This window comes from Barbus barbus, assembly GCF_936440315.1.
Source record: "Barbus barbus genome assembly, chromosome: 37".
NCBI classification, from domain to species: domain Eukaryota; kingdom Metazoa; phylum Chordata; class Actinopteri; order Cypriniformes; family Cyprinidae; genus Barbus; species Barbus barbus.
Genome location: NC_136715.1, coordinates 12,518,516 through 12,546,179, shown reverse-complemented (window position 1 = coordinate 12,546,179; position 27,664 = coordinate 12,518,516). Strand labels below are relative to the sequence as shown.

The following is a 27,664-nucleotide window of genomic DNA, read 5'->3' as shown; positions in this document are numbered from 1 at the left end:
TAAATCAACTTTTTCATGATATTCTAATTTTATGACCAGCACCTGTATATTGTGAAAACTTAATTTCCTGTAGAGCTGCTTTGCAACGATTTGTATCGTAAAAAGCGTTATACAGATAAACTTGAACTTGAACTAGTCCCTTTCTCGGCTCTGATACAAGAACCCTCTACAGACTGAGTGTCAAGGGCATTTCAGCTGTCAGGTATTTGAGGCTCTTCACAAAGGCCGTGATTCCAGGCTCAAAGCTAGAGATAATACAATGGGAAGCAGATTAAAGAGGGGTTAACAGCAAGTGATTAGCTGCATTATCTGCACTGTGCAGCAGATTACCTGCCATCGCTAACACAGAACTACACTGCAGGGTGAAAGGGATGATCCGAATTAGCCAGGTTTTGGTGTTGGAAATTAAATTAGGTGAATTGTGTGTCTTGCAATACACAGATAGTTTTGTGTGTGCTTGCACAAGTGCCAGTTTGTTTGGTAGATGACAACAAAACACAAATCCTTCCATTAAGAACATTTGGGAGGAGCGAATAGGTATCTTTTGAATCCTTATAAAAGACGGATCACTTGGAAATCGATTGAGGGAGGCTTCATCTGATCATCAACGAAGAGAGAATTTACATCGATACGGGTTAGACTTTATTTTTTTTGCGAAGGAAATAACACAACTGATATAAGCTTCAAGGCGTTGCAGTGTTCTCGGTGGAGTGGTTGCCAGTTTCAAGCAAGATGAAGCAAGTACCAGAGTTTCAAGAAGACTTCTACATCCCCATCCCTTTAGATGTCAACAACCTCTCAGCTTATAGCCCTTTTTTGGTCCCCCAGGACCACCTGGGAAACCAAGGCGTATTCATGGCCATGGCTGTCTTTACGTTCTTTCTTTTCACCGGAGGGACATCGATCAACATCCTTACCATTGTTTGCACAATTCAATTCAAGAAACTCAGATCTCACCTTAACTATATTCTTGTGAACCTTGCCGTTGCCAACCTGATTGTGTCCGTCTTTGGTTCCTCAATAGCATTCTACTCCTTCTTTAATAAGTACTTTATCTTCGGGCCAACAGCATGTAAAATTGAGGGCTTCCTTTCAACACTTGGAGGTAAAATGCAACATGCGTTCACATTTTAAAGCTTCCGTGTTAGCCTGTTGTAGTTCATTGTAGTTGGCTTCAATAAACCATTTAACTGCTTTTTTCTCTGTTTTTGCAGGAATGGTGAGTTTGTGGTCTCTGGCTGTGGTGGCGTTTGAAAGGTGGCTGGTCATTTGCAAACCCCTTGGGAACTTTACCTTCAAGACCCCTCATGCCATAGCTGGCTGCGTACTTCCTTGGATTAGTGCAAGTGCAGCTTCATTCCCTCCGCTGTTTGGCTGGAGCCGGTAAGTCCCACTGCTTGTGATACATTGATAAGAATGAACCTGAACAAAGCAAATCCTTTACTTCCAACTAGTTCAAGTCCAGGAGTGAAGTCCTCTGATTATAATTCAAGTGGGCAGAGTTGTCTATCCCTATCCCGTCTTACTGAAATCTCTTTTACAGGTACATACCTGAAGGTTTGCAGTGCTCCTGTGGACCTGACTGGTATACAACTAACAACAAATACAACAATGAATCCTACGTCATGTTTTTGTTCTGCTTCTGCTTTGCGGTTCCTTTCAGCACCATCGTGTTCTGTTATGGTCAGCTACTCATCACACTCAAATTAGTGAGTACAATGTGCATTTCCAATTGAAAGCTGCCCCAGAATTAGTCATTAGTAAAAGGTAAATGTTTCCAGAAAAGAGTAAATGTTAGGGTGAGGAGGAGGAATTTTATAGAAAAACAGCGTTACATTTTAGATATTTCTATAAAAATACAAAACTAAATGATTATAATAAATATTAAACCCACAAAACCATATTATTTTATGTTAATTCCTGTTCTTTATTTTGATTAGAAAACGTTATGAACATTCAAATGATAAAATTGCACACTTTTTTTATTTTCATAAAGGTAAGGTTCACACTAACATTCAATTCTTTAACCTAGTTGGTCCAAATCCTAACACAACTGATAAAATACCATTTATTATATATTTATTACAGGAATAAATTCTAAATGTCTTTCATTGTTTTGCCACACTCTTAATTGATGCTTTGGGAGACACATTGTTAGCATCCACTAGATGGAGACTGTATATGTGGGTTAATGTAGTGTTGGTCGTGTTGCCAGGTGCTCTAAAATCCCGTCTTTGTCCCACCAGGCAGCCAAAGCTCAAGCAGATTCAGCTTCGACCCAGAAGGCGGAGAGGGAGGTGACAAAGATGGTGGTGGTGATGGTGTTTGGCTTCTTGTTATGCTGGGCACCATATGCTAGCTTTTCTCTCTGGATAGTTTTCCACCGTGGTGAAACATTTGATCTGAGAATGGCAACCATACCATCCTGCCTTTCTAAAGCCTCTACAGTGTACAATCCTTTCATCTACATCTTAATGAACAAACAGGTATGGTATTATATGCTTAGTGGAGATTTTAAATATTGTTGAAGTTTGTACCCCACAGGGCTACAATACCAAATGCCATGTTCACATAGCATAACTAATCACTTCAAGTAACATGTTCTGCTCTTTTCTTTTGAAACCCAGTTCCGTTCCTGTATGATGAAGATGGTCTGTGGCAAAAATATTGAGGAAGATGAGGCCTCTACTTCATCTCAGGTCACCCAGGTCTCCTCTGTTGCACCAGAGAAATAAACCCATTCTTAATGTAACCTCATCCTGTGGACAGAACCACTCTGGCAGTGAAAAACAGTTTTACAATGATTCTAAATAATAAACATAGATGTAATAGGAATTTTTGTTTTTAATGTCAACATTTTTGTAACTTGGTCTTGGCTTGCTGAACCAGTAGAATTAGTAGACGTTCATTGTTATCATTAAAAATGTACAATAAATGCAAAGAAAGAAAGAACTGTGTTGTTAAATGTATCTGTTTTAACAGTTTATATATTACATACATTACATTAGTCTTATTTTTTCCTGTTTTAGACATACTGATGTAGTGAGCACACCATTTTACCACAACTAAAACATGAAAACAAAGAAGTATCTCATATGTCTGGCTGTAATCAAGTCCGTAGCCCTTTGGTTATGAGTAATGGAGTAACACATCCAAGGATGGTCTGAAAAATAAAGTCAGACAGAGTGTTATCTAGTATGCAAAGCCACTTTGCATTGAATTGCTGCACTAATATTTAATATTTTAATTACACTATAATAATCTGTATATAATCATGAGAATTTATATACAGTAGTTTTCAATAAATGTCATTGCTCACATCATTGATCTGTGTATGCATGCTTACTCACCTTAACTTCTTGTACTTCATCCAAATAGTAGTAGATCACGTCCAAATCAAGAGAAAAGTGCAAAGAAAAAATGTGAAGTTAGCTTTTGTCATTTGCAAACCAGCCTAACACTCAAATCAAGAACAAGATCAACTTGGTAGTTCATCTAGAAATTAAACCACAAATGATGTTAAAGAAACAATGAGCAGTGAAAGCAAGGTTTTGCCCATGTTAGATTAACATCTATTATATGGATTCATTTCATTCAAATGTATTTTTTTTAAATACACATTCAGCACTATATACCGTGAATATAGCAGTTGTCCAATGGCAGGCCATGTTAGACCAAACTGCTAATCTTGAGCTTTCGTTGACAATTCAGTTGTATATCCGAGTTCTGCTAGTAGTGAACTTTTGCCAATCACGAATAGTTCAGAACTAGCGGAATTCCAGACATACGACTGACTGAGTGCTTTTCCATGATACTTTCTGATCCATCTGTTTCTGAAAAATATCCTTTTCATCTACATCACTGAATATCTGTGATTTACACTGTGAAAGAAACAAAACATCACAATAGGGACCCTTGATTCTCAGTCACACCAAAGCTTAGATATTAATTGCATTAAGTCCACCTTTAAAGAAAGTATGAAAGATCATAATGAACAAATACCTGATCTGAATAACATAGATATCAGTACAATTCTTAAAAAACAAGGAAACAACTGATAGAGTGAAAAAAAGTTTACAGACTGCTCTTGTCTTTGTGTTGGCTCCATCCTCATCGTAGTTCGGTCTGTTCCCGTCCTACTGTTCACTTCCTCCTGCTCCACTTTGCCACAATAGAAGGAGAAGCAGATGACTGAAAAAAAGAAAAGAAAACGCCTATCGTCAGAACCAGGGAGAGATTAAAACTGACCTCATCAAGATTTTCAGATAAACCCTGCTTTCCCTAAACTGAACCATCAATCCAGTGGGATTAGGAAGGTTTGGGCTGCATCCTTGTCAATACTAATTAGGATCCTGTGTGGAGGGTACCTGGGTACCCCAGTTGTCCCAATAAGCTGATTTGGACTTGTACTGTAACCTAGATGTCTGACTTACAGTTACCCTGCACAAAACATGATGATTATGATTGAAATTGTTTTAAATTGGCACAAAAGCGTAATGATTAAGAGTTGTTGGGCATAAACTGTGTGGAACTGTGTTTACAATGGCATTGATATCATTGAGAAAATGTTCATGTCCTTTATTGAGACTTAAATATACTCTGTAAAGTATTCAGTAAAGTTATATTTATATTTATATTTAGTTATATTTATTATGATATAGGTGAACCTCCAGTTTTGAAATGGCCTAAAATCTTTGAAATTTGGAAAAAGTAATCACAGCTTCTTTAATTATATTAATATCCTCAGAACCACATACACCTAAAGAACCTTTTTGTGCTGAATGTTGCATGTGTGTTTGTGTGCATGTGAGTGTGGAATATAATAGAATAGAAGCTACATAATAGATTCTATGTTACTAAGCAATATATCATATATGAATGTGCAAATGTGCAGTATTTGTGCAATGTGCCAATTAATACAATCTACAACTTAAAATAATGTAAAGCTTCTTTTCTCCTGTAATAGGCAGCAGGAGCATGCTATTTTTTAATACAAAATACATGGTAACTCTAGAATCCTCTTTTATTTCTTTCTTGCTATTTCAGTTAGAAACTTTTAAACTTAATTTTTTTATTGTAAATCCCAAAATGGAACCTTTCTTTACATCTTTTGAAACCTAAAGTAGAGTTCTACTGAGCACCAGAAAGAATTCTGATATTTTTACAAGCAAGAGCACTCTAATGCTGTTTTGTTTCAGAAAATGCCATCTGTTTTTACTTGCAATAATTATCTTATGCATGTTTAATAAGTCATTCTTGACACACTGTCCAAGAAGCTTCAGTCAAGGGCAAAAGTGATCTGTGACCTAAACTCAAAACTTAGAAAGCATCAAACGCCGCTGTCACCTTATAATCACTCCTGGGTCGGTCATGCCAAATGTCACCGCACACTGTTTTGGTTTACCTGTGATGGCTTCAACAATCCTAGGAAGGAACAGTAGCTTATGCCTCATGTAAGCCTAATGAATGAGTCTTGGTTCTGCTCCTGATACCTGTTTTGACCTCAAAAATTCTCCACCCTGTAAGCCAGGGCATCCTCTTTTTCCGCATATAAAAGCACTTTGACAGAAGCCCAAAGTCTGTCGGTGAGAGTCGGCCAGAGACAGCAGATAGTACAAGCATAAAGGCCCAGACCTTTACGACAGCCAAGTAACTACAGGTTTGGGCTACACAACAACCGCCAACAATGGCAGAGCAGTGGGGAGACGCAATCTTCGCAGCCAGGCGAAAGGGAGATGAAACGACGAGGGAAGCAATGTTTGTATATACCAACAGCAATAACACCAGGGGTGAGTCTTTATAGTATTTCTTTCTGTATTATTTCTCAACACATTATAGTAATTTAAAAAATATAGATATTCTGTTAACACAAAGCCATGTGAAAGTCTTTGTGGGCTTTAAACTGTTTCAAAATAGTGGCAAAGTAATAGGAAAGGAAATTTTTATAGACATAGTCTTAAACTTCAAATGTTTGATTGTAACCTGCAAGAAGGAACACACAAGACAAATAACAATTTCAGACTGATAAATATGAAGCTTTAGAAACATGAGAGTTTGCAATGGCTGTTATGAGAACTCCTTCAAGATGGTATCGCTGCTCTTTATTTCTCATTTCCAGATCCCTTTGAGGGACCCAACTACCACATTGCCCCTCGATGGGTGTACAACGTAGCAACAGTATGGATGTTCTTTGTGGTCCTTGCCTCGACCTTCACCAATGGACTGGTGCTGGTGGCCACGGCAAAATTTAAGAAGCTCCGTCACCCTCTTAACTGGATCCTGGTCAACCTCGCTATAGCTGATCTAGGAGAGACTCTTTTGGCCAGCACCATCAGTGTCATCAACCAGATGTTCGGCTATTTTATCCTCGGACACCCCATGTGTGTTTTTGAGGGCTACACCGTATCTGTATGTGGTAAGTTACTGCCCAGAGACATAATTGTTCACAACTACAAATAAATGCATTGGATCAAAGTTTAATCTTTTACGTTATTGAAGCTTTGTCAGGTTTTTCATAGTATATAACAACACAATCAACAGGTATCGCTGGTCTGTGGTCTTTGACTGTCATCTCTTGGGAACGATGGGTGGTCGTCTGCAAACCATTTGGAAATGTCAAATTTGATGCTAAATGGGCATCTGGTGGTATCATCTTCTCCTGGGTTTGGTCTGCTTTCTGGTGTGCACCTCCCATCTTTGGCTGGAGCAGGTAAAATCCATTATTAAACTATCAAAATGAAGACAGTTGACATCTAGGTGCATATCTTAGTAATTCAACATAAAATGGTTGAATTCTTTGGCTGGTAAGACAAGCATGTAAGTTCCACACAAGCATTAATGTGGATCTTCCAATCCATTATCTTCTCACAGATTCTGGCCTCATGGTCTAAAGACGTCCTGCGGGCCTGATGTCTTCAGTGGAAGCGATGACCCTGGTGTCCAGTCCTACATGATTGTCCTGATGATCACCTGCTGTATTATCCCTCTGGCCGTTATCATTCTCTGCTACATTGCTGTGTGGTTGGCCATTCGTGCTGTAAGTTGTCTCCTGGACTGCTTTCAGAAGTTTATTCCAGTTTGTAAAAAAGGCACTAAGCCTCTATCATTTCTTTCCAACAGGTCGCCCAGCAGCAGAAGGATTCTGAGTCCACACAGAAAGCAGAGAAGGAAGTGTCCAGAATGGTGGTTGTCATGATCCTGGCCTACTGTGTTTGCTGGGGACCTTACACATTCTTCGCCTGCTTTGCTGCTGCAAACCCAGGCTATGCCTTCCACCCACTGGCAGCAGCCATGCCTGCCTACTTTGCCAAGAGCGCCACCATCTACAACCCCGTCATTTATGTCTTCATGAACCGACAGGTAGGTCAATGCTGTTTAACAGAGCTCAGACCTTGTGCACATTGAGAAAACTTTGCAAAATAATCTTGATTTGTCTTTCTTTGCAGTTCCGTGTATGCATCATGCAGCTCTTTGGAAAGAAGGTGGATGATGGCTCTGAGGTGTCCACATCCAAGACAGAAGTGTCTTCTGTGGCTCCTGCATAAATTGCACACCAGATCTCAGAGCAAACGTCTTGACTCAGACATGGGGAAAAAAATTACATTGGGACTTTTTATATTCCTTGTTTACCCTCACCGTATCTTGACTATTTTGCTTCCAGATATTTCCCTTGGAGTGGGGAATACCTTGTTGCATGACAGTGTGTGTTAACGCTACTTTCTCAATGGCCCTGTGGCTTAAGATCCACAGGAATGACGTTATGGTTTTTATGGGAATCATTTGTCCACTGGCCATTCAGAAGGTTGTGCGCCTATATACAGCACTTCTTTGTGGGAATGTGACACTCAGTGTGGATTAACTAACAGCGAAAAATAATCGACTCATTCTAATGTACAATTCTGCTGGACTGATGTTCAGTGGCAATGTATTAATGAGTTAAGTTGAATTTTTAATTTAAAGAGTTAAGTTTGATTTTGTAGCCATCTTGCAAGAAAACAAAAATGACAAAAAAATGTTTGATAGATAGATGCCTCTCCATGTACAGTATGTAATATGGTTCTATTTTTTTCTTTGATGAAAATAAAAAAATCAGCAAAATAAATATTTTGTTTTTTGTCTTTCATTACACACATTACAAGAATTGAAATGATCATATTTAATATTTAAACATTTAAAGTAGCGTTGACTATACTTCATTATATTCCCCTGGCATTAAATTTCAATCAATGAATAAATCAATAATTAGTACAAGGATGTTTCTAATACAGCTGCTGAGGAAGTGACTGTAAATTTGACTCCTAATTATCCATGGCAATCCATCTCTCTGTACGTTTTTCCTATTTTGGAAAGTCTTGGAAATCCAATAGTGGATTTGTCTTTTGCAGTTGAAGTTGATGGGAAAGGAAAAATAATACTCCTATACTCCGGTGTTCCAAACCTGGAAATGTGAAAAGAGTCCATTATCTTGTTTCAAATTGTCTTGTCTCGTATTTCAATTTTACACATTTTTCCCAGGTTTCACTTCAAAGAAAGTAAAAAAATAAAGAAATTGCACTGAAATCCCCAAGACAGCCATGAAATTTACTTTTAATTCAATACGTTTTATTGTGCTAGACAGGATTTAAAGCTTAAAAGTCACTTAGAAGTCTGCAAATAAGAGCAAGTCAATTGCAGTTCCTCCATTTAAGCCTAAAGGGGCTAAGCAATTTCAATCAGAACGTGACATTAAAAGCACTTCTTATCTAAGGAAGATTAACCTCGAACTGAGGTCTTACCTTTTTAATTCTGAGTATCCATGTGGCCCTATGTGTGTGGGTGCAAATGTACAATATGCATGGACGTGTGCTTTCATACCAGGACCATACATTATGAATAAGTAGAAGTGAAAGATTGTATAATAATGTCTCATCTGTTCACAGATCCATTTGAGGGACCCATCAATAAAGTTGGAATGTCTTGACGGTACAGCTCTGTTTACTGTCCTGGGAATTTTTGAACTCAAGTTGAACAACATGTAGTAAAATGTAAAGAAATGTATATGCTTTGTTTGAATGTCATTCCATTAAATAATGTTGTTGTTAATGTTATCATAGTCACAGAGCTTTTTGTTTTGTAGATGCATTTGAAAAAAAGGTCATATTTATTTTCAGAAGAAAAAGAATCATGCAGCAAAATGATGCATTGTAGTCTTGCTTTCAATATTTCAGTTGTCTTAACTGTTCACAAATAGTTAGTAGAAATGCATTCAATGCACTCTTTTTCCCCCTCATCTCAGTATCTTGATTATTTCTGCTTGCTGTACGGGGAACAGCTCAGGTCAGAACCCATATAAAGGATTTTTGCAGATGAGCTAAGAGCAGAGAAATAAAGGATGAAGCGTTTTAATGATGCTCTTCAACAATAAATAACTTGCTTTTTTACTTAAAAGATAACTGCACTTTGAATTTCCAGAACTTTTTCAAAAAGTATCTTGCAGTGGTTTTATATAAGATGCAGAGCACGTGAAGCCAGGTAACATTTTGTAATCCCACATAAGCTCTATTCCACATCAAGCGGATAGAGGATTTCACCTAGGCTGGCCAGTAAAGTCACAACTTTTTCTAGGAAGCTTATATGATGGAACTCATTAGGTTAAAACAATGTTGAGTGTATTTGTGTATCACTGATTCTTGAGAAGTGGGACAAAACAGAGTGCAAAATTGAAAAAATAAAACTTTGTACTCAGAAAAATGAAACTACATTTATGTATCTTATATTTACTAAAGCTACTGAGCTATGCTTTGATGCAACCTCCCAACTTTTCTCTTTTTTATCAAAATGTGCTTTTTTTTTTACCTTGGATTGTGTAATATAATTTTATCTTTATTTTTAACAGCAGTCAATATACTTTTGACATTTTAAAACACATTTTCATGTTAGCAGACAGATTACACTTTCACATGTGACCATTCCACAACAAATATAAAATATCATAATGAAATATTATCAAAATATTCATCTGAGGGAGGTGACAAAAACCTGAATTTGTAGTCATTTTAATGATCAAATACACTGAATCAACTGTTTTAAAACAAACACAACAAACAGTGAGTATGTTATTGTTTATAAAGCTTTTATTCAATATTCACATTTAAGTATTTCGATATATCATTGGAACACAAATGATCTATTTTCAGTATGTTTGCTCTGCATCTGCTATGGTAACTTCTAAAAACAGTTAAATTAACAAATAAAACCACAAAAATGGGATGACTTCACATTGAAAGTCAACTCTGTCATTGACCTGTCACCACCATCTGTCTGATGGTGCTGACAAATTTGTAATTTCTTTCACAAAACAAATGGAGTTCATGTAGCGATTTTATTCTTGCTGTTGATGCTGCTAATAGAACCTGCTTCAGGAGAATAAAATTATTGAAATATTTCAAAACTATAAAACTGACCAGATCCTGTCTGACACTGATGTACTTTGCAGAGGAGCAATGTGGCAAGGGGGTCCTTTAGAGTGACTGATATACCCTGATTGTATTACATTTTAATATGTGTCTCATGGTGTTGACAAAACCTGGAGACAAAAATTTGAAACATTATGAAACATGCATGTGTCACTGAAAAACAACCTTGCTTTGATATGAGGTATTATTAAATGTTGCTTTTGATAAAACAAGCAGTTTTTTTATCATTAAAAAATATTTTTATCAATTTTATTGCATATAAATGATTGAACCGTTTTCTGTGGACACACTGTTTTAGATGTAGTGAGAAGACAATAAGTGTCATAGATTTCATATAATAATGATTACATTAAATTGAAGGGGATAATTGTGTTAAATACATTCTATTATTAATCTCCCATAACATTTACAATTAAAAAATAGCCTTTTTTTCATTTTTTATAAGAGCAGTTACAATTGCTGGACATGTTTTGTCCCATGTCTGAAGAATCTGTGGTATATTAGTACATACGTGTGAGCGTGTACATGTGTATTTGTTTTTTTTTTTTTATGTAAATGATTTTGATACTAATTTTAACTGAGAAAGAATCAAACAAATTAAAAATTCAGGTACTTTTTTTTATCTACCTGAGTTCAGGACATTTTTTAGATTTAGATATTGAATCATGTTATTTGTAATCTGCCAGGACAGTTTTTTCTCATCAACTATGAATGGATTTCAACGTGGGTTTTGGAGGGACATCATGTCACGTTGTAAGAATAAAGTCATGTCTTAATTCACGTCTTAGTAGTAAGTATGTGGCAGCATTGTACAGTTTTCCGATGGGTTTTAAGCCACAGGATAGTGTTGTTTCACTCAGACTTTTATTTTGAAAGTTACTGGCGCTCGTTGCAGCCTTCACCAAGCGCTTTAAAGCATTCACACGTGCAGTTATGTCTAAAGCAAGTGAGTACATGTATCTTTGATTCTATTTTATAAATAGAACACTAAAAAGTTCTGCTAACATAGTGACCATTCTAACCGAATTACCTTTATCATGTTACAGAACAAAAGCGAGCGAAACGTCTTGGTTTTTGCGGCAAAAAGGTACGTAGTTTAGCCTACATGCTTGCTTACTGTATGTCTTAATGTAACTTACCAGAACAAGAAACGCCACCAGTCACATGTCTGGAGACTCCTAATTCATTATTATCCTATTTTAAATAACCGCAACCATGAAATAACGCTATAATGGAAGTGTGGGAATTATGTGGTTTGATAAAAAATATAAATAAAATCAAATTTTGTATTTTAGCAGCTTCAAAACTCCGCTTTTTGCCTAGATTCGCCACTCTTTGGATTTAAGATAATGAGAAACATAAATGAAGTGTCCTACCTTCTGACATGCAGTGCCTGTTTACTGTCATTTGCTTCTTTTCTCTAAAGTCCACGGATGGACAGCAGTCTCATGGAGGAAAGAAGGGTCCTGGCGTACCTAATGTGCGCAGCTTTAAAGAACACAGCCAGAGACAAGCTGAACTCCGAAAACAGAGGGTGAAGAAAGGGATCTGTACTATATATACTGGATATTTACAAATCTGAATGACATATGCTTTGACCTTTGCTTGTTTCACTAATTGAATAGCTTTATATAGGGTGACCATATTTCAGTTTTCCAAAAAGAGGACAGTGCGGGCCAGATGCAGAAGGGTGGGTTGTTTGGGGGGGATTAGTGGTTGGGTTTGTGGGTGGTATATAATATCCAAACTCAATATGTAATTTCCATACCCAAAATACATATTTCACAGTCACTTTTATGCAGATTGATCATAAACAAAGCTAAAGGGTTTCTTACCAGTGGCAATTCTTACATTTACATTTATTCATTTAGCTGACGCTTTTATCCAAAGTGACTTACAATTGCTATATATGTCAGAGGTTGCACGCCTCTGGAGCAACTAGGGGGTTAAGTGTCTTGCTCAGGGACACATTGGTGTCTCACAGTGGATTCGAACCCGGGTCTCTCACACCAAAGGCATGTGTCTTATCCACTGCGCCGTCACCACCCCAATTCTTCACAAAACGTAACATCTACCACAGTTTATCATGGGTAGAATGCAAAATATTTAAATGTTGCAAGAATTTAATTTATGTAGTATTTCAAAGTTCAAACCTTTAACCCAAGGGGTGTAATCAACCCATGGCAACAGTAGCCCAATTCCATGAAAAAAGCAGACTTTGCAACCATGCATCCAACACCAGCTGCAGGAGTCAGATTTAACTGATCATGGGTTGAGAGTAAGAAGAGATGACTGACAGACCATGCTGAAGGACTTGCTGCTCAGCAGACTTTATCTGGTCTTAAAAGGTGTTCTCCTTTATACAGCGTGCACGTGATTGCCAAAGTGAATGTAAACAGTGAGCGCTCATTCATAAGAGATTTAAATACTCCGCATATTGATGCGTGAAAATTATATGCAATATTAGAATGTTTGCAGGAGCAGGCAGTAATGGTCAGAAATCGGAACTAAGAAAACAGTCCCACGTAGGGCTTTAATACAAAAACACACACAATGAATGGTGACTGTAGAAAGCAATAGCCGAATCCCGGACATTTTGGGCGATTTAGAAATCCTGGCCGGGCACTTTTTTTTTTTTTTTTTTTTAGGTCCAAAAAGAGAACATGTCCAGGGAAAAGAGGCCGTATGGTCACCCTACTATATATATAAAAAAAAAAATAAATACTGATGTGCAATCTTTGTCTACTGTTTTCTAGTTGGAGGAGCAACAGGAGAGGCAGAAGTTGTCAAGAGAAAAGGAAATGATGAAAAGGAGAAGCCTGGACAGTTTTCAGAAAGACATCCAGTTGCGGCAAAAAGAGTTTGAACAGAGGGTTGGTGTCTCTGACATTTTACTAGATGTGACAATGGATTAGGTTTTCTCTAGAGCAAAACAGAATACATTTATTGCATTTTAAAATACAGCACATTTCAAATATGTGGGGTAAATAAGATTTATTTATTTTTTTATATTCATGAAATGTCGTCTTTTCTCAAGTTCAGAATTCGCCAAAGTGGTGTTTCTTCGTAAATTGGTATACAGTAGGATAGCCTAAAATGTTTGCAAATTGCATTCTATAGTTTATCCATGTCACTATTTTGTGCAACTGCTATAGCACTCCTATAAATTATTCTTTTGTTATTGCAGATTTTTAAAGAGCTGCAGCTTTATCGTAATAACCCTTTATTTTTGTTGCAATGATGCAGGAAGTTCAAATGCAAGACTTGGAAAAGCATGTCAACTTTGAGACTGAGAACTCAAGAAAAGCGTACTGCAGAGAATTTAAAAAGGTACTGTTTTCTATATTGACCTGTTTTGATAACCCATTATATTTCACCTTGAACATGATGCACATCTAATGGCCAATTCTTAATGACAGTTTACTTTTTTGATTCTTTTTATACCAGGTTATAGAGGCAGCAGATGTTATTTTAGAGGTTCTGGATGCCAGAGACCCCTTAGGCTGCCGCTGTCCACAGGTTGAACAGGCTGTTGTCCAAAGTGGAACCAACAAAAAAATTGTCCTTGTTCTAAATAAAATTGGTAAGGGGATACTTGGTTTTAGCATGTTTAACTTCAATCAGTAGCAGACAGAAATATACAAAATAAAAATGTCTACACTGTTCACTTGCAGATTTGGTGTCCAAAGAAATTGTGGAAAAATGGATTAAGTATCTTCGCAATGAGTTTCCTACTGTGGCTTTCAAATCATCCACTCAGCAGCAGAACAAAAATTTGGTGAGTTGCAGTAATTGTTTAGTTCTGTTATTTCAGCAAATCTTTGTACCTTTAGTATTTTTTATTTTTTTTACTGTAGTCTATTTATGAGGAAATCACAAATTTACAGTAATATTTTTCTGTCGGACGTTTACAGAAACGCAGTCGTGTGCCTGTGACCCAAGCTACTCAAGAACTGCTGGAGAGCAGCGCATGTGTTGGTGCAGATTGTTTAATGAAACTATTGGGAAACTACTGCCGTAACCAAGATATAAAAACTGCCATAACTGTTGGAGTGGTTGGTAAGTTTCACACAAAAGTTGAGATATGATTGCTACATTGTTTTTTGTAAATAAGTACGTTGCTAGTTGCATAATAAGCAAATTGGCAATTTGTGGAATCACATTACCTCACTTTAATGTTTCAGGTTTTCCAAATGTGGGGAAAAGCAGTTTAATTAACAGCTTGAAGCGTTCTCGTGCATGTAATGTCGGAGCTACACCTGGAGTAACTAAGTATGCTAATTAGTTTTGTTGATATTTTCCATACATTTTAAAATCTTCTGCTCTCGTACCCTAAAATCAATCCATTTTTCAGGTGTTTACAGGAAGTCCATTTAGACAAACACATCAAACTTTTAGATTGTCCTGGTATTGTCATGGCAACCTCAACCAGTGATGCTGCCATGATCCTTCGGAACTGTGTCAAGATTGAACAGCTGGTGGACCCAGTTCCACCTGTTGAAGCCATATTGAGGCGCTGCAATAAAGCGCAGGTAGCGACTCATTTCAGGATCTTTAATTGAATCACAGGGGATTCACAGTATTACACACTATTGAGATCAGTTGTTTGAAATCTTTCTTGCATAGATTATGGATCATTATGGAATTCCTGACTTCCAGACGGCACATGAGTTCCTGGCCTTACTTGCCCGTCGTCAAGGCAAGCTGAGGAAAGGAGGACTGCCTGACACTGACAAAGCTGCCAAAAGTGTTCTTATGGATTGGACAGGGTGAGGTTATAGTCCTGTTGAGCTTAACGTCAGTAACCTATTGATCTTTATAAGTGAAACTTCACACAAAAATGAAAATCTTTCATGTTGTTCCAAACCCCCGTGACTTACTTTCACGAAGCAAAAAATAATATTTTGAAGGATTTTTCACCTGTTTTAGCACACACAAATGGGTGCAAATTTTGGACCCCATGAATTCATGGATTTCGTGGATAAACAATTAAGTTTTTTTCAAAATATCTTTTGTGTTTTACAGAAGAAAGGCATACAGATTGGAAACAGCATCTCTTTAAAGGGACTGTTCACCCAAAAATGAAAAACCTGTCATTAATTACTCAATTATTCAACCGTAATTTTATGAACCTATATGGGAACTTTCTGTACATAAAGAAAACGAAAATAAAAACTTGCTTCAACAATATCTTCCCTTCCGAGTTGGCCTTTGATGCGTGTTCATGAGAGTACCCAGATACGCTGAGACTTGTTTACAAGCAGAGGAATGCACACACATGCGTTGTGGTAGTCGTGAACACGCATTGAAGACTGACGCAGAAATTGAAAGAAAGAAGAAATTGTTGAAAATTGACTTAAGTCTTTACATTTTGTGCACACAGAAAACAAAAAGTATTCTCGTGGCTTCATTACATCATGGTTGAGCCACTGATGTCACACGGACTATTTTAAAGTTCACCCAAAAATGACTGTCACCGTCGTGTCATTCCAAACCCGCAAGACCTTTGTTCATCTTCAGAACACAAATGAAGATATTTTTTATAAAATCTGAAAGATCTCAACGTAATCTGCATTGTTTAAGTTCAGGAGAACATGTGCGCATGCTGAACTAGAGTATTTTGTTCATCTTTGGAAGACAAATTAAGATTTTAATATTTATTTATTTTTAGATTTTAACATTTTTAAAAAGCATATTAAAATAAACTATAATTTAATTTCTTGAAGAAAACACTAGTGCTTTTAATGCAGAAAAAGTTCAGTTTTAGATTTTGATTCTATGTAAAATTAAATGCTACTTTGACTAGCACAGCTTATGCTAACTGTAAAGTTAATTTTTGTTCTGTTTTGCAGGGGTCGTATTAGCTACTTCACACATCCTCCTGAGACGCACACGCTGCCCACTCATGTCAGTGCTGAGATTGTAGCTGAGATGGGCAAAGCGTTTGACTGGGATGAACTGGAGAAGGGCAATCTGGAGGCACTCGCTGGTAACCCTGTGTATACTTACAGTGAAATTGATACAACACAAGTTTTATAACCACACATTACCTACACACACTTCTGCCATTTTATATTTTTGTCCAATTTAGAATGTGGCACATCTGATGTACAGATGGGTTTCTGTATGGCTGTATCGGGATTGACACAAGGAGGTCAAGGAGTAGAGCTAGCAGAACAGCAAATGGACGACCCATCAGAGGACCTTGAACCTCCAGACACGTTTGAATCAATGGATGCAGATGAGGACCCAGAGGTATTATGCAGTTATTAGCCATTCAGTGTGCAAAGGTTAGGTGATTTTGTTATGGTGCGTTTTAAGATTCAAATCTAATTTTTGACTTTCAATTATAATTCTTCCCTTAAGTTTGGACCAATGACTGTTGAGCTCAAAAATCCCAAAACAAAAAGCAGTAGTGCAATTGAAGCTGTAGGCCCAAAGCCGGTAGACCTAAAAGACATCCTGGATGTTGACCCACTCCTGCAAGGTCAGGCTCTCCTGGCTGCCAACAAAAGGAGAAAGAAGCAGCAAAAGAGAGCTGGTAAGACCCACTTTATTTTTCCTGCCTCCAAATCCACTTTAAGGCAAGAAAGCAAAAAAGAAAGCACAATGCAGCGGTATGCAGGGAAGGATGAAAATGGAGGAGAAGCTTCACTACACTGAATAACTGAATTTGTGGGAAAAACTGCTTATTTAATGAATTGACAGCCTGTTGGTCTTCAACATACTTGCTGTTAAAATTTTTGGATTGATCTGTTTTTAGAGTTTACACTGAAAAAATTCAGATTTTTGAGAAGCCAGTAATTTTTAAATCCATTCTGTCTGATTACCATGGAAATACGTTTTGAACAGTTTGTTTTACATGTATTACAAGTCAAACACAGCTGCTTTTAAAAACATGTATTATAACACATCTTGTCCTTTCTTCTTTCATAGATAAACTGGGCACCAAACTTTCAGATTCTCTTACATCAGCTTTGAATTTCTCCTTCTCTGACAGCTGATTTTGAGCATTAAACCAAGATGCTCAGGGGAGTTCATTCTACTTTTTACATGTGGTTGGAAATACCAACACACTTGTATATTTAAATGATTTACAATTTAAAATAAGCAAATAAATAATCTTTTCCTCTGACTGAAAAGAATGACTCAACTATGTGTCTGTGGCTATTTATTGACCTTCTTTCTACTCATAAATCACCTGTAAATTTTATTTTACTGTTTGTATTTACTTTACAGCTCCTTTTACCAGAGCAACTGGTACCATCTTTCAACTAGTTCTTTTAAAATCTGCTAAATAATTTAGATTTTAACTTTTCAATTTATGAATTTTAAGAAAAATGTTTTATTTACTTTTATAGAGACAATGCATTTTGAGTTTGCACTCTCTACTAAACTCTCTACTGTTATAGAATGTATTAATAGCTTTTATTTTCATATGTTCAGTGTTTTGTTTTTTTGTTTTTTTTTTGTAATTTTTATGTGCTTTTTAAATTAGTTTTTATATATTTTTTTTTTTTTTTTTGTAATTTTATGTTAGTTGCCAATGGAGTTTTAGCAATTTTGTTTTTATGTTCTTATCTAATTTTAAACCTTCTCATGTAATATTTATACTTTATTTTATTTCAGCTTTATTTCAATTAACTAACTTTTTAATAGTTTTAGTTAACAGTAATAAAAACTTTACATGGTAAAAGAGGTAAAGGGTGGTTGGGACACATCCAAAACAAGGAAATCCTCGCGCGAGTAATGGCGATTCTTCTAGCAAACTCGCTTTACTTCTGCTAACACAACCAGGTAACTCATCCAACTCTATTTCGACCTCTTGTTGAGCTGACACGTGTATGTATAAACCGTGTTAATCTCAGAATAATTCTGCGTTAAGCAAAGTTAACAGTTGAATACAGGCAACGTGCCAATTTGACGTTGGTTGACATGTCAACTAGCTAGCAAGTTAGCCTAGCGCTAACAGCTGGATGCTGTCAAAAACAACTTTTCCGGGCTTGTCAAGTGCGCTATAGCGATCTTCATATCCAGTAACATTGGCTTTATGTTGTAAATAACTAACAAACACACACGTTAATTTGGTGTAAATGAACGAATTTACTCAATTTTAAAGAATCCCGACAATGTAGCGAACTATAACATAATCCCCATCATATCTAACTTCACAATCGTAATTGAAGTGTTTTGTGTATTTATAGCTTCAGAAATACATCCAGACTAGTGTTCATACCTGATGATTTGTTGGTATTTAAAAGGACGTTAATTTTAAAGATAAATCCTGAACTATAGTTGTTTGATTAGCTGTCATCTGGTAAATTCTGTACTTCCCCATCAAAGAGAGCTGCAGGTTTCAGTCATATGACTTATTACGGATTCAGATCTTAAACTTTAAGGAGTATTTTGGTCAGACACATGTTTTATATTGTAACTTATATTTTAATAGATCTCGCTTGTTGGGTAGTCTTTAAAAATGCAAAGTTGCAATATATGATACAATTTACAATATGATGTGATTTTTGTGTTTGTATATGAATATATATATATATATATATATATATATATATATATATATATATAGATTAATCTGTTTGATGATCATGCTCTTTGAATGCAACTATTTGAGTGGGATGATTCAGCTCAGTTAAATTTTCCTGGGTCTTAACCCTTCATTGTCCAAAAGGAGAAGTGATTTCCATTATTTCCTTTCATACTAATGCTTGTACTATTGCCAACGTTCTTGATGCTTTCACCATTGCAGCTTGTTGATTCTTCTCATACGTGGCCTGTGGAACCAGCGTAGCCATGTCATCCCGGGTGTTGCTACGGCAACAGCTGATGCGGGAGCAGGCGCAGGAGCAGGAGAGGAGGGAAGCGCAGCAGCAGGCGTCTGCTGCTCAGCTCCGTCCGACAGAGTCCACTCCAGCCATCTCCGTCATGGTGCCACCCATGGGCACCCGCCCTCCTCCAGCTCAAGTACCTGTGGAGGTTCTGAAGGTGGGTTTGGACCTTATGCTTCTATTTTTCCCTTATGTTTCTTGCTGTGACACAATCAGCTGAAAGTTTAAAGCTAGACTCAAAACACTGCTAAAATGAAAATAACATTGCAAAAGAAACTCAGTAGAATATAAATGTCAGTTTTTGTTATTGTCAATTAAAAATAATTTCCTAACTAACTGAAATAAAATAAATATTACATGGAAAAACCTTAAAATAAAATGTTTTGTCCTGCTTTTCAAATAAAATTTAAAAAATCAATTACAAAACAACAATTTAAAAATATTTACTTAACACTGAACATTTTAACATTCTATCAGACATTATACCAACAAAGCACAATTTAACTTAAAATTAAGTTACTAAAATAATATTTTTTGGCCATTTTTGAGACCCCCTTCTTGAATCGTGCATGTATTTTTTTTACTGTACAAATAAATGCAGCCTTGCTGAGCAGAAGAGACTTCTTTTAGAACATTAGAATATATTACAGATCCCAATTTGAACACTGTGTGAATATTATATAAATGTATAGAGCTGTTGTAGGGCAATTATTATTGTCTTATTTTTTATTTTATTTTACAGAACAACAGTAAAATTAAAGGAGTTGTTGCTTTTTCTTAGATTTTGTTTTGGCAGAAACCCGCAGGAAGACCCCAGTGCTTCTTTTTATTGACAACAGCATGCAGATATTTCAGCGATTCTCATTACGAATTTAGGAAGATGTTGGTCGCACGTATCACATTGTCACATGCCTTTAAAAAAATCATAAAATGTTACTGAGCAAATGATGAGTAACAGTATTTTAGTGCAGATTTTTCTCACGCTTTGGACTTTGAACCCTGGCGCAGCGAGCTCGTGCAGGGCTGTTTGAATACGTGCGTGTATTAGAAAACATAATATTCTGCGTTATATTTACTAATCGTCTGAGGCCATTTCGCAATTTCAATCATCATAGTAACCAGCAACAACCACCCCTTCCTCTTCTCATCGGAGACATGAGATGCAGCGCTAAGCACTCTCTCGCTGTCGGTGCTTCATGCTTGTAATGATTTTTGCCTCTTTCTCTGACAGTTTTAAATACTTTCACACTGCAGACGTGTTTGCTGCATTAGTGCGCGCCTCTATTTGATTGCATCACATCATTGTTCGGTCTTTTCCCTTATTCGGCCGAACATCGAAAGAGGTTTTTTTGGGGTTTTTTTGCTGTTTTTCGGCCAAGCAACAAATTCTGTTGCCGAACATTCGGTGGATCCCTATAAATTTCCTTCCTTAACACTGCTGCAAGGACAAAAACATATCAATGTGTAGAACATGCAATTTCACTGACGGTTTTACGTGACCATTGATCCACTGTTTTTACTTTGCTGTAGGTGCAAACTCATCTTGAAAACCCAACTAAATACCACATCCAGCAGGCCCAGAGGCAGCAAGTGAAGCAGTACTTGTCCACCACGCTAGGAAATAAAGTTGCCACACAAACTCTTGGTGTATCCCCTGTTCCACAGTCAAATTCTGCTCCGGAGAGGTGCCCTTCTGCAAGCAGTGCTCCCAACAGTCCAATGGCACATCTTAACCTGGGCTCCAATAAAGAAGAGGTAAAGCACATCTAAATATACACTATGTACTGATCGTGTCATTCAAATGTAGAAGTTGCTTAAAGGCCAGTTAACACCAAGAATGAAAACTGCATTGGCGTCCACCCCAACGCAAAATAACATTATATTGCAGTTATGTCGTCTGCTAGTTTTAATACTTTAGCTCTTTAACGGCAAGTGGATTCAATGTTTTTATTTTTCATCAACTAGAAAAAATTGTGAAAAATATATTGATTCTTTATGTCATTGTTGTTAAGCCCCGTTCACACCAAAAACGATAACTATAAAGACAACTATAAAGATATAGTTCTAAAAATCGTTCTCAGTGTTAAAGAATAGCAAAGTCCACACCACGACTATAACGATAAAGGCACAGAGAAAAGATATCGTTGGAATCACTTTCAGAACTACTTTTTTCCCAGCTGATGAACGATACAAACATTGACAGCCAATCACAATCCATCCTGCTAGCTATAATGAGCTCAAGAATTTAGAGAGTCAGATGCATGTGCGTTTAGAATATACAGACAATATCATCCGCTGGTGTGGATGCTAATATTGTTATCTTTATAGTTCATTTTCTGGATGGGAACGTAGCTTTATACTTGTTTTGTGGACTTCAAATTCCACTATTGTTAAAACTTTCTAGTTATAGTATTAGTTATTATTATAGTATAGTTAATTTGTCCAAACAGGCCTTTATCGCTTTTTTCTCTCAAGTTTGGAAAGCTTAAATCGAAAGTAAAAAAAATTGTTTTATATCTTTTATACTGGATATTAAATGACAACCAAACACAGCATTGAAATTGTTTATTAAACAGAAATGTGTTTAAAATTACACAGTGGATTTACACAGAAGTACAGCGGAAGTGTTTTTTCCTGCCTTAAAGTTGCTAAGCCTGTTTTACTATTGTACTCTCCTAAAATGCACAATTATGTTGCGTAGTTAAATTTTATTATGTTCATTGTGCATTTTTAACACTATCTGCGGCTTTATAAAACACATCTGCCCACCAGTTGAGAAATATGCTAATGGAGCTTTTCCACTTTTTTCAGTTTTTTACTTATTTCTGCTGAAACGTACATTCCTATTCTTCCTAACAGAAGTTAGGAAGATTAATAAATGGTTTATTAGTGTTTTCATTGTGAGTTCATGTTAACTAATGTAATTAAGTAATGTTAAAAACAGAACCTTATTTTAGTAGGTGAACATGCTACCTTTCCCTCTTCCGCTTGCTCTCTCACTAGCTTTGTGTCACAATGTACTGCAAAATACCACACATCAGCGGCTTAATTATATTTGTTCCTCTCTTTCACACCATACAGCACTTTTGCTTTAGATCACCCATAGAACACACACTTGACTGTTGTTTTTTTAAGAATACAGTTCATTGGTTCCCCAAATACATTCGTGTTTCTAACCCAGTTTGTTTAAGTATGTGATTAGATGCACAACTCATTCTAAAACTTGATTGCATCTTCTTAGATGGATGATGTAATTGACGACATCATCAGCCTTGAATCCAGCTTCAATGATGACATCATGTCACTGATAGATTCTGGCCTGCAACTCCCAAACACGGTAAGCTGAGCGATCGTCTTCATTATTAATGAATACTTCCATAACATTACAGCAATGTTCTGAATAAAAGCCTCTTTGAACCGCAGCTGTATTTGTGGTAAACAAACACAAAGGATTTTGAAAGCTACAGAGAGATTATTTCCTGAACGTAAATGTCCCCACCCCTCTTAAGATTGAGTGCTAACCACTGCACTTAGGAGGGAGGTGATAAATGAGGAGGCACCTCAGCAATCGACATAAACATTCACTTCTAACACTTTACTAACACCTGCCAGGCAGGAATCATCAGGGAGGGCACAAAAAGGACTGCCAGTGGAGTGCACAGAGCATGCAGGGGCTTGGCACGGTATAGAAAGAACTTCTGAAATAGCTGATGAAGGATTTAACTTTGTTATATTTTTATGGAACAAGAAGTAAAAGTGAATTGACATAAAATGAGGATTTTAGTAAAGAAAAGAAAGGTAAAATCTCATTCTTGAATTTATTAGCCATCTAGAATCACTGCTGTTTCAAACTAAAATAACGTTTTTATTGTAATTTATATGTAGTATATTTCATTGTAATGTATAAGGAATATTTACATTAGCGTGAATTTGCATAAAGTTATTTTAGTTATTTAGTTAATTGTTTAAGTTTTTTTTTTTTGCATCTGTGAATATTATGAAAAATTCAGTAATTGAATTTCATGTAATAATATAGTCACATTGTTGTAAAGTTTATTTATAGTCAGGTGCTTGAACAGTAGTATATTTAATTTTAAACAATGTTTTAGGCTGATGTGATCACCAGATCCTGGTGCAGCAGTTTAATGTTTTGATTAATTATTTCCTCCATTTTTTTATCTTAGCTACCAGGTAACCTTTTGGATGTCTACAACAGTCCTGGCATGGCGACCCCCACCATCACCGTCAGCAATTCTTGTCCAGCAGATCTGCCTAATATTAAAAGGGAAATAACTGGTAATGATTTACTCAGACCAGCTTCTGTATTTCATTTGTTTGAGTTGTTTGTTGTGTGGTAGTAATAACAGCTGTCTATTTTCAGACACAGAGACCAGAGCCTTCATGAAGGAGAGGCAAAAGAAAGATAATCACAATCTCAGTGAGTTCAAAAGACACACGCTCTGGTAATGTATTGCTTGTATACTGTGTCATTGCATGGCTTGGTCTCAATAAGTGTTTTGCTTTGTGCAGTTGAACGGCGGAGAAGATTCAACATAAATGACAGAATAAAGGAATTAGGAGCTCTGATACCCAAATCCAACGATCTGTAAGTTTCTTTCCTTGAAACTTTAAGCTTTATGGCACAATTGTTTTTTTTTTTAGAGAAACCACACATAATGTCGCAAAAAAACATACCAGGGAAATGTTTTGGACACACTTGGCTGATTGGATTAAGACTCTTATTGATTTAGGCTAATTCTGTTTTTAAATTGATTGACATGTCAGCAGCTCTTGAACTACTGCTATTTTGTTTTAAACTTTAAAAAAGTTAAAAAGTTTGGGTCAGTCTTTATTTTCAGAAAGAAATTAATGCTTTTATTCCGTAAGGATGCATTAAAATGATCAACATTTACAGTAAAGGCATTTTAATGTTACAAATGATGCATTTATAATGTTACAAATATTGTTAGTTTTTAAAATACAGTAAAACAAGAACATTGTTTTTTAAAATTATAAAAATATTTCACTATGTCTTGTCTGGTAAAAATTGCAGTGAGATGCGCTGGAACAAGGGAACCATTTTGAAGGCTTCTGTTGATTATATAAGAAAACTTCAGAAAGAGCAACAGAGGGCCAAAGAGATTGAGATGAGGCAGAAGAAACTGGAGCAATCCAACCAGGCCCTGCTGCTCCGAATACAGGTATATGATCAACAGTAAAGTCCAAACAAGGCTGTTCGCTTTCCTGTCTACCCAAAAACCCATCATCCCATACTAATCTTTTCACTTCCTCCTCTAAATGATCAATAATTCACTCATTTTCCATTATACTTCACCTGCAGGATGGCATGAACACGCCATCAATGTACATGTGAATGTAAATACAGTACATAGTCTAGAAAACGGAACACTGTGATATCCTGTAAAAAGATGGACTCCAACACCCCCTGCTGTTTGTTGCACACAGGAGTTAGAGATGCAAGCTGGTCATCACGGCCTCTCCACCGCTATGTCTCAAGGCCTGAGTGCAGACGCTTCCTTCCTTCAGCAACAGCTACTACAAGGAAACCAGTCCATGCAGCCTGGCTCTGGGGAAGGCCAGCCTCAAAGTCACCTCAGCATGGATGGAGTCATGACACAGACTTCTCCGTTCCTCACAGTACCTTCCTCTAGCTCTCCAGCTGCTGCAGCAGCAAGCGGCCCTCTCAATCTGGATACGTTTAGCTTTGCGGAGCTGGACGACCCTTCGGCCTCTGATCTTTACTCTGACGTGGGTTTTAGTGACATTCTGATGGATGACGGCTGCACGATGCCCACCGGCAGGCCTTCAGATACGTTCTTCTCCCCAGTGTCCCCAGGAGCCTCCAAGACCAGCAGGAGTAGTGTGACCATGGAGGAAGACTTGTGACCGAACTGACCACTAAATGTATGTTTCTGTGCTTTTTCTCGTGTGGGATGCCATGGGATGTTTTGAAAGAGATCGTTCAACCAAAAATGAAAATTCATGTTATTCCAAATATGTATGACTTTCTTTCTTCTGTGGAACTTGAAAGAAGATATTTTGAGAAATGAACTCAGTGGTTGCCAAAGCTGAATGGTTTACGACTTTCTTCCAAATATCTTCTTTTGTGTTCTCCAGAAATGCCACATTTTTTGGTGGACTATCCCTGGAAACACTCCACGTGTTGTGCTGTCATATGTCTATATATCAGTTAATTTTGAAAAATAAATTAACTATAGTATTACACAGTTTTGTAGGCAGTCAATGATCCCAAATTCAAAACACACCCAAAACAATTAGCCTTTTTGTAGCTAAAGTTTAGGACATTTTAGCCGTTCTATGCATAGCTGTGTTGCTCTAAGGGTAAATCATGTGATGTTTATGATTGTTTTAGATGTGTGTTTTTAGACTCTGCATTCAGAACATGCAAGTGCACTTATATATATGATTTTGGAGTGTGGCGTGAGTAGTCACCTAGTGCACCAAAGCGATGTTTCCGAGTTGTTTAATAGCATGTACTCATTAGTCATATTGTTATGTTGAAAATGTTCAAGCAATATTTCTGCATGTATAAGAAAATTGTATTTTTTTAACATTCTTTGCTGGCTTTACTTTCAGCCAAGTACTTGCATATTTACTTCTAACTGGCTTGACAGTTTTATTTGTTCGTTTACAACACTTCCTTTTATTGTTTGTAAGTTTGAGTTTCTTCAATGTGTGATGGTGCAGGTGCTCATAGATCATTTTTGGTAACACTTTACAATAAGATAAATTCATGTTCAGTTAATTCAGTAGCATTACTTAATACATCGGGTATCATGAAAAACATCAAATAATTTTTTACTAGAAATTAATTTCTACATATAATAATTCATTTTAAAAATATTGTAATATATCCTTAAAATGTAATTATGGACTAATGTTAACAATGTACAGTAGTATATTTATAAATGAATATTTAGCATAGATTGATTTATGTATTCATGATACCTAACGCATTAACTAAGTGTTAATGAATTTTGCGTAAAGTATTACAGATTTTTAGGATGATATTAGGAATCAAGCCACATAAACATCATGCACAAATAGCTTTTCAGGTTTAAAACGTTACAAGCTACCTCTGCCTAAAGTGCTTTTTTTAACCTGTAGATCTAAATCAGCAATTTGTTAGCTATTTGCAGCTAAATACACACTTACCTGCGAATGTAAATATGATGAAAATGAATTTTCAAATCTGTGTTGTGCTCAGAAATATGACATTAAGAGTACTGCCGGTAAAAGCCAAATGAAGTTTCCTCTCTGATCAAACTGTGCCTTTTTGGTTTGTAAATATAGAAAAATGAATACAAATGAGTCTTGAAAGCAGCAATTCTGCAGCGATTCAAATGAATGTATAATATATAAAACTATATGATTCAAAGATGAATGCAGACTTGTAAAATATATTTAAAAACTTGAATGTAAATGTGATTATGCAGTTTCCCTTTTTTCTGTCACAGGCACGGAATGGGCATACGTTTGATATGATTTAATTATGTGAAGTCACATAGCAATAAAAAATTTTTGGGCTCATTTGCTGACAGTACAGTCCTCAGAAATAAGCATTAATGTGTGTCTTAAGACACATTTCCACTCATTAAAACTCCAGTTATTGTTCTGTTGCTGGTGTGTGTCATTGCCTTTACTCTCATCACATCTGTATTCAATTAAAGGGAACGTGTTGTTCTTTTTTGTAAACAAGTTTTTTTCACAGCACATAATTTATAATTGAGAGAAAATGTATTTTAATTAGAATTTCCCTGTGTGTTGGTGGGCTTTAATTGGCTAAAATAAACTGATGAGAAAAAGAATCAAATGTCATTGACATTATTTAAACCTGTTTTTCAGTGTTTTTCCATTTGCATATTCCCTTCCAGTATCATCTTAAAATTAATTTAATGTGCTAGATTTGATGTGCAAATGATCTAAACTAATTTAGTATACACTGACAGTATACATATGATTTCATTTGCAAAAAGAGATAACTACGTTTTTTTTAAATGTTCAAAAATCTTTTTTTTTTTCTTTATCCTGCATTCCAATTAATATAAATCAAACTGCAGCTGGGTTGTTTTGATTAGATAATAATAACTAAAAAATACAGATAACACAATAAAAACATGATTTATGAAAATTAATAAAAACAGAGTTATCTGTTTTTGTAAATAAACTCTTCATATACATTGACTCATATCCATTTCACACAAAGGAGCTTTAAAAAAATGAAGACAGCCGTTTTATATTTTTAATTCAAGGACAGGATATAGCATAATGTTTAGTATAATGCAATCTCACATTGCCAAATCATATCATGAATTTGTTGCATAA

General features: G+C 36.3%; 2 protein-coding genes, 1 long non-coding RNA gene and 1 pseudogene across 6 annotated transcripts; 3 read left to right on the top strand and 1 right to left on the bottom strand.

Moving 5' to 3' along the window:
• Positions 1-512: 512 nt before the first annotated feature.
• LOC306857017 (blue-sensitive opsin) lies at positions 513-3,325 on the top strand. 2 transcript variants are annotated; one of them, XM_079396640.1, is made up of 5 exons: positions 513-1,105; positions 1,215-1,383; positions 1,544-1,709; positions 2,247-2,486; positions 2,628-3,325. In XM_079396640.1, exons 1-5 carry the CDS (start codon positions 733-735, stop codon positions 2,733-2,735), a joined length of 1,056 nt encoding a protein of 351 aa, XP_079252766.1. In that variant the 5' UTR covers positions 513-732; the 3' UTR covers positions 2,736-3,325. The 2 variants fall into 2 exon arrangements, with proteins under 2 accessions (XP_079252766.1, XP_079252767.1); XM_079396641.1 differs by having other exon boundaries at positions 584-1,105; positions 1,664-1,709; positions 2,628-3,322.
• LOC306857019 lies at positions 1,911-4,170 on the bottom strand. 2 transcript variants are annotated; one of them, XR_013783064.1, is made up of 3 exons: positions 4,003-4,170; positions 3,620-3,881; positions 1,911-3,163 (listed from the first exon to the last, which is right to left on the bottom strand). It is a non-coding gene; the product is annotated as an uncharacterized lncRNA (long non-coding RNA). The 2 variants fall into 2 exon arrangements; XR_013783065.1 differs by having other exon boundaries at positions 4,083-4,170.
• Positions 4,171-5,550: 1,380 nt separating this feature from the next.
• Positions 5,551-8,091, top strand: LOC306857016 (red-sensitive opsin). The gene is made up of 6 exons (XM_079396639.1): positions 5,551-5,789; positions 6,119-6,415; positions 6,541-6,709; positions 6,871-7,036; positions 7,120-7,359; positions 7,446-8,091. Exons 1-6 carry the CDS (start codon positions 5,687-5,689, stop codon positions 7,542-7,544), a joined length of 1,074 nt encoding a protein of 357 aa, XP_079252765.1. The 5' UTR covers positions 5,551-5,686; the 3' UTR covers positions 7,545-8,091.
• Positions 8,092-11,354: 3,263 nt separating this feature from the next.
• Positions 11,355-27,139, top strand: LOC306856543 (annotated as a pseudogene). Its single transcript, XR_013785871.1, has 21 exons — positions 11,355-11,400; positions 11,501-11,541; positions 11,881-11,988; positions 13,211-13,327; positions 13,701-13,784; positions 13,902-14,037; positions 14,129-14,232; positions 14,369-14,513; positions 14,639-14,726; positions 14,809-15,223; positions 16,307-16,443; positions 16,546-16,709; positions 16,821-16,995; positions 19,219-19,454; positions 20,828-21,052; positions 22,539-22,634; positions 23,482-23,593; positions 23,679-23,735; positions 23,828-23,903; positions 24,351-24,498; positions 24,764-27,139. The product of XR_013785871.1 is annotated as an uncharacterized misc_RNA (transcript).
• Positions 27,140-27,664: the final 525 nt, after the last annotated feature.